The 6,478-nt window shown below is 55.3% G+C and overlaps 1 protein-coding gene across 1 annotated transcript; it reads left to right on the top strand.

Annotated features, from left to right (window-relative positions):
* Positions 1 to 5,538: 5,538 nt before the first annotated feature.
* Positions 5,539 to 6,404, top strand: J7T55_004677 (uncharacterized protein; the record flags this gene model as incomplete). Its single annotated transcript, XM_053130392.1, has 3 exons — positions 5,539 to 5,763; positions 5,825 to 6,077; positions 6,235 to 6,404. 3 exons carry the CDS (start codon positions 5,539 to 5,541, stop codon positions 6,402 to 6,404), a joined length of 648 nt encoding a protein of 215 aa, XP_052991604.1.
* Positions 6,405 to 6,478: the final 74 nt, after the last annotated feature.

The raw sequence follows: 6,478 nt of genomic DNA, 5'->3' as shown, positions 1-6,478 counted from the left end.
TACTGTAGATACTGTACACTGCCTACATCTTGACATGGCCCGCATGTACGTACCTCCCCATGTCCATACAGCGAGCCACTCGAAGTACAGCATCCCACCCCAGCGAATGTGATTGCGACATCTGCTCCTGGAGACTCTAAAATTGCTTGCATTAGCCCTCGACAGGGCCATCGTCCAGAGAGGCTGGTATCACATCGCAAGGCAGAGCACAGAGCAGCATAGGGAAGCGTAGCGCATCGCATCGCATCGCATCGCGTCGCCATCGCTTCACCTCGCACCGCACCGCATCGCACCGCACTGCACCGCACTGCACTGCACTGCACTATAGCATGGACAATGGTCTTGATTTGGACCGCCATTTGTGTCATTCTCCATCATCATCGGAGGGGGAAGAGAGACAGAGGGAGACATAGAGAGAGATATGGGGAAAGAAGAGCCATACACTACCCAAGCCAAACCGTTCCACAACGCCGCAGCGTAGAGTATCACCACATACTCCCGACTCGACTGACAGCAAGCCACAAGAAGCGCCCTTCTTGCACCGTCCTGGTGGTCTAGTCGCACAACACCTCTCACAACAACTTCAACGTCCTCCAGACGGGGCTCGAACGGGCTTGGGGGTACAGCGTCTAGAGCTGCATGTCTCTGCTGGCGCGCCTCTTTTTTTTTGTCTCCTGCCGCTTCTCGGCTGGCCTTTGGAAGCACCCCGGGAATATCCTACGGTCTATGCTCGTTTCCACAAATGGACTCGTTCTTTGGGGCACATACTAGAACGACCTTGACGTTTGAGGCTGAGTCGGGCATTCGTATTATGCTGGTCAAATTAAAGCAAGGGATAAGTAGTCCCCGAGCCTGACCTGATGTCAAGGCCTGGCGCGCTTGTGGTGACGACAGGACCAGGTAGCTCTGTTCGATTTGGGTGGCTTTCAGGTCCGCCCGCCTACAGTAGACTGCGCACTGAAGTCGCAGAAGTCTCAGTCTGTCGGAGGAACTAGTTCTTGTTGTTGGTCCTGTTGTTATCGCATTGGTTTGATCCTGTCCTCGAGCACTCCACAGCGGTCAATTACTCGATGCGGCCAAAGCACCCTGGTGAGAGCTATTCCCACGGATCTGAGTCGCTTGTGTATCACGATACGTATTCTACTAATGTTCTCCTCTCTGCATGGTGCTCTAGGGCTCGATCGTTGCGATAGTGACCCATCGGTCACCCGTCAGACAGACATCTTGCAGCGCGGCAAGCAGAGATTCGTTCCGGAATGCCCGATGCGCGTACTGTGTACACCAGCTGTCATTACTCCTCAAACAGCTGCTATGGTTTCTTGAAATCTGTCGTCGAGCCCCTGAGCGGCTTCTTCCACGCGCTCTGGGCTGCGGCAGCATCTTGTGGCACACACGTGCATCCACCGGGTCCTTCTTCACTTCCCCCGCCGCTTTTCAGATCTCCACCCGTCTGACCTGTCAACTTTTCAACAAGACTCGCTTGATACGCGAATTTCTAGGCGCATCATGTACATGTAGACCGGGTCGCGACATGCCTGGCCCGTAACTCACCCCTGAAAACACCTTGCGCCGTTCCCCCGGCTCGGACGCAGTCGACTGTGTTCCGGTCCATGCCACACACACCACTCACACACCGGACAAGATGCAGGGAGCAACTTCACCTACGGACTCCAAATTTGACGGAAGCGCGAGGCCGATAGAGCACCTGCGCAACAAAACGGCTGCATATGACGGCTTTCTGAGCCATCATCAATGAGTTGGCAGTGAGTGGTTCTGGGCGCATTGCATCCGCGATGCTAGTGGCGAGCGGGTCACTGCGTCGGTATGCGAACGCAGAAAAAGGAGCAGGAAAGTCACACAACAATAGGCATGGTGCTGTCAATGCTCGCATGAGTGATTGACCAGGTTCCGGCTCAGCCTTTCCGCTGCCCGATCACTCCTGTGGTGGTTGGTCGCTGGCCCTGCCCATCAAAACTGTCTCAAGCAGATGCTGCCACGCTCGTACTGTATCTGCATCCATCCCAAGTCATCACGCAAGCGAATTCTGCCGAAGAGAACATCAATCAATAGACTGTTTCGATGTTATGTCCTCGTCACACGGCTGTGAAGCGCGATCAACGAGGCGCAACCCCGAGACACAAAGCAGTCCCTCGTGTCTGTCTCACCGTGTCAAGCATCAGACTTGTCCAAGACGATTGAAGGATGACTCGAACTCTTCAACTAGACTCAAATCTGCCTTGATTATTCCTGCAATCATGACCTTTGATAGGGCCATGCACGCGCGGGCGCGAGCACGCACACACACTTACTCACAATCCGACACACTCATGACCGTAACACGTGCGATATTATTCGACTCTCGACCCTTTTCGGAAAAAAAATCTGCCACAGTTCCGGTCACTACATCGAGTCCAATGCATTGTTGGGAATCTGAGCCTGCTACAAGGGAAATCTCGACTTGTGCCGCCGTGATGTGATGTGATTCAAAAGTGGCAGACCCTGTTCTTACCAGCAGACGCCCCGGGGTGAGACTCGGCATTTCCTAGGCGGCCGCTTACTATGGTACACTCTAGAAATGGTGGTGGGTTGGGCCCGACCGTGCTTCCTAGCAGGGCCTAGCTTTCCTATTCGGCGCCTTGTAACCTTGTTTGCGCTCATTCCCGGTGTTCTGGAATATCGGACGATCTGATCGGGAAGGCCCCATTTCATTGGATACTCTGCAAAGAAATGGACAGGGACAAGCCTCTTGGGACCCCAACCGGCCCTATCAATCAGTCCTCTTCTGCTGGCTCCTGTGGCTCCTGTGGCTCCCCCGACTACTACCGCTCGCTCGCAGTAATAATACCCAGTGCTGGGTTCCACCCACCCGCCAAAAAGCGTTGACCAGCTTCGACGGCGCCGTTGTTACATGGTTAAGACGACAACGCCGCCTTGAGCAACGTCACTCACCGAAATCCTCCGCACCGAGGCACACGCACACGTGGTTGCAATGATCAAGGTCTCGCCCTGTCAAAGGCCTCTCTGCGTCATGGTCACCCTCCACGCCAGCAAAGAGCCAGTGCACGTACGACTGTCACTGTGTCCATGCTATCGATAAAGGACCGTCCTCCTGGAGCTGTCATCCCAGTAGCTGCGTCACGAGAATCAAAGCAATGACTAAACGACTGAAAAACAACGCGTGGGGGCAAGACCTTTCCCGTGACGAGATGCAACTGAAACGGGGGGATCAGCAGCTGGACCGATGACACTCTTGCAGTATTCTTGGAGCATGTTCGGGACTAAAGGAGTACATCAAGCTGTACAATGCGTCCTTGTCCAGAAGCTGCTTTGTCCAGATCTGCCGAGATCCTCGGGATGCATCGAACCCCCGGAGGACGATGCCATCGGGTTGAAAAACGGCGTATCGGCCGAGGCTTCTCGCGATGAGGCAAGGCCATCCATCTATATGGCCTCAGATAAATTAGAATGGAAGCTTGGGAACGAGCGATCGTTTGTTCTCTGCAGCCCCGGATCGGGGTAGGGAAGTGGGAGCTGTGCTTCTTTCCGTCGGCAAACAGGCTGTTTCTCTAAACCTCTGTGCTGAGGAGCAACTGGCGGCGGTTCCCGCCACGACCCGTCCCGCTGAGCCCGCTTCGCCTTGCCTTGCTTCGTCCAAGGTTTCATTTCACCATCAAGGTTGCTCTGTCCTCGAGCGCCCCAAGGCTGGCGCCAACAGCGGGAAGCCTCGGGAACTTGTCGAGTCCTCTAAAAGCACAGACGTTCAGCGGCTCCCTCGTTACACAGTACGGACTCAGACAATTAGGTCACATGAGAGTTTCGGCACTCAATTGACCCCATCCTGCTGCACGCGAGTCTCCAACTTGAAAAGCCGTGGCGCACTCGGAACATGACCTACTGTATACACTACCAATTGGACTAGGTCTAAAGAGGCCGGTGTCCGTCGAGGAAACATGCCCGACCGCATAATAACGACATGTCGAAGACGACCAGTCGAGCTCATGCCGCTGAGTGATCTCCGGGAAACCCAGGTGCTTGAGGAATCGGGCAGTCAACATCGGTCATTAATCAGATTGTCAATATCTTGCACCGGTGGGTCAGCCCCAGTCCCAGCGCCAATCTCGCTCGCGATTCCAACCCGACTTTGACAAGCTCCTGTCACTTCTCAATTCTCCCCCTGTGCGTAGGCTGCCTGCGTGCCTGCTCGGGACCCACAATCCGGTACAGCTTTTAGATTCATCAGTTCTCGACTCCGGATGATGCAGGCATGATCTGGCTTTCCGTCCGCACTTTGCATCAGGTACGCAGTACACCTGCTGGAGGGTGCGGGCCGACGTTTCTTGGACCGGGTTTTATCAACGTCGATTGCTCTGCTCCAGCAGACAGGTCGGCGATCGACGCACGCGGCCATTTTCAACGTACGATTACCTGCGGCTCTTTTCCACAAACAGCTGGTCTGTTTTCCCCGGCAGTCGCCCCCTGACCCGTCCTGACGCTAATAGGAAAGAAGCTGAGGTCTTTCTGACACCCCATCAGGCCTCCTGGCTGGCGTGAGGGTTGCCTCGTATTGGCATCCAAGAAAATGGCTGTATAGGGCCAACGTCATGAAGCACACCGACATCAATGTGGCTTTCCAACGACCTGGCTCTACAACCAACTGAACATTATCTCCGCCAGCCCCAGAGTCTTGGCTAGGAACACTTGAGCCATCCAGCAAATCGAGTCACTGGCAAGGGCTCGTGCCCACGGGTCGATCAACTTGTTCCGACACGTCGCCGAGCACAAAACAGGGTGCTCAACTGGCGATGACGGAGCGAGCTTATGGCAGCCACCCCTTGCAGCGAGAATCAGATTAGCGAGATCTCAGCCGGTGAGATCCCAACCTGGATAAGAAGAACCGGCTGAGCGGAATGACAGTCCGGCTGCAGCTGCATACTTTCGCTCCCGAGAAACCCCTGGACTGGCCGTGTCGATCTAACGGGCAGTGCGCCCCTTTTCCAGCAGGTGAAAAGATCACAACTCACAAGCGCGTGGGAGGGCGCGAAACTGACGGGTCAAACCTGCAGCTTGCGTCCTGATGGGGACTGATACTCCATCACCCCGCGGTCGAAATGACCAGCTACAGTCCATGCAATGTGGATAGTATCATCGCAATAGTCGCCCCTTTCAACGCAGACTAACATCCTACTTACTCAAAGTTGAATCTACCCACACATCTCAGCTTGCCTTACCGCCGTCAAATATGCCAGCGGAAGTTCCCACTGCCCGACTCTCAGCAGCCGGCTCCAGACCCTCCGGCGCCCCGCATCAGAGACTGCCGCCGTGCCACGTCAACTGCGGATGTTCCCGTCTCTAGGAGCCATGAGACAGATGTGACGCAGGCACACCATCTCGTCTCAGGGTAGCTATTCGTACCGGTTCTCCAAGGCGGTGTCGAAAGCGGCATCGCTCTGTCACCACACGCGATGATACATCGACAATCGTTCATGCTCGCCCAGTGGGGGCGCGGTCCATCCCACGCCTGTCTGGGGAAGTACTGCCATGTTCGCCACAGGGAGAGCGCAAGCTCGAGATAAGCTCGGTTTCAAGGCGCATGCGGCCAAGTGGACGCTTCTGCACGCAATGGAGGATCGATGGGACACTACCGCAAGGTGTAGTTGCGGTGCTTGCGTGCGTGTGGGCTCGCCACGCCGGGGGCTAGACAAGCGTCAGGGCAGCACCGAGATCTCTCGGATCTGGCGCGCGCGCGATCCTGAGCTGGAAATCGTACGTCTTTATTGACATGTCGAAAGTGACGGCCTGTGTAGGCGTCATTGACCTCTCCCAGTTCGACCTGTCGCTGTCAGCTGGGTGTGCCGACGGGATTGTCTCGGAGGTCGAGGCAACGGGTCCTCCAGGGCAGTCCGACTGGGCCTTGTGTATGCGACGAGTGTCGCTTTGCTTGGAGAATCTGCGTGAATTTGTCGCGATTGTGTCGTTGTCGAGCGAGAGCAGACTGCCTGGATTCCTGCCACCGCTAAGCTTCTATGGAAAATACAGGATGCATTTCGCCGGCCATGGGCTACGACCAAGTCATTGTGGTATGTATGCTAAAGTTATAGTCCTCTGACGTGTCTTAGCCGAGCGGCAGGCTCGATACTCGCGCGCTTCACGGGTCTATAGAATCCAATATATAGGCGGGCTATATTTCGTTGTTACACAGAGAGAGACCTTATATGAAGCGGCTCGTTCATCCAGTCAATTCACGGGCACGGGCGATCACCCAGCCCTACGACGTTCTGTGTGCCGTGCTTGGCGCAGGTTGCATGAGCACATATCGATGTGCCTTCATGCGCAGAGATGCCGCAAGCACATTTTGCGACGCGTTTTTGGGGCGGAACTGGCTCTTTGGCGATGTCTATAAGTAAGCCTGATAGCACGTCCAGGCTTCGAAAGTTCCTTGGGCGCAATCTCATTCTCTGTGTTAATTTTAATGGCGCCT

Source organism: Diaporthe amygdali, assembly GCF_026229845.1.
Source record: "Diaporthe amygdali strain CAA958 chromosome Unknown NODE_22_length_803717_cov_65_427750, whole genome shotgun sequence".
NCBI classification, from domain to species: domain Eukaryota; kingdom Fungi; phylum Ascomycota; class Sordariomycetes; order Diaporthales; family Diaporthaceae; genus Diaporthe; species Diaporthe amygdali.
The sequence above is the reverse complement of the archived record's forward strand: the minus strand, read 5'-3'. Positions and strand labels throughout refer to the sequence as shown.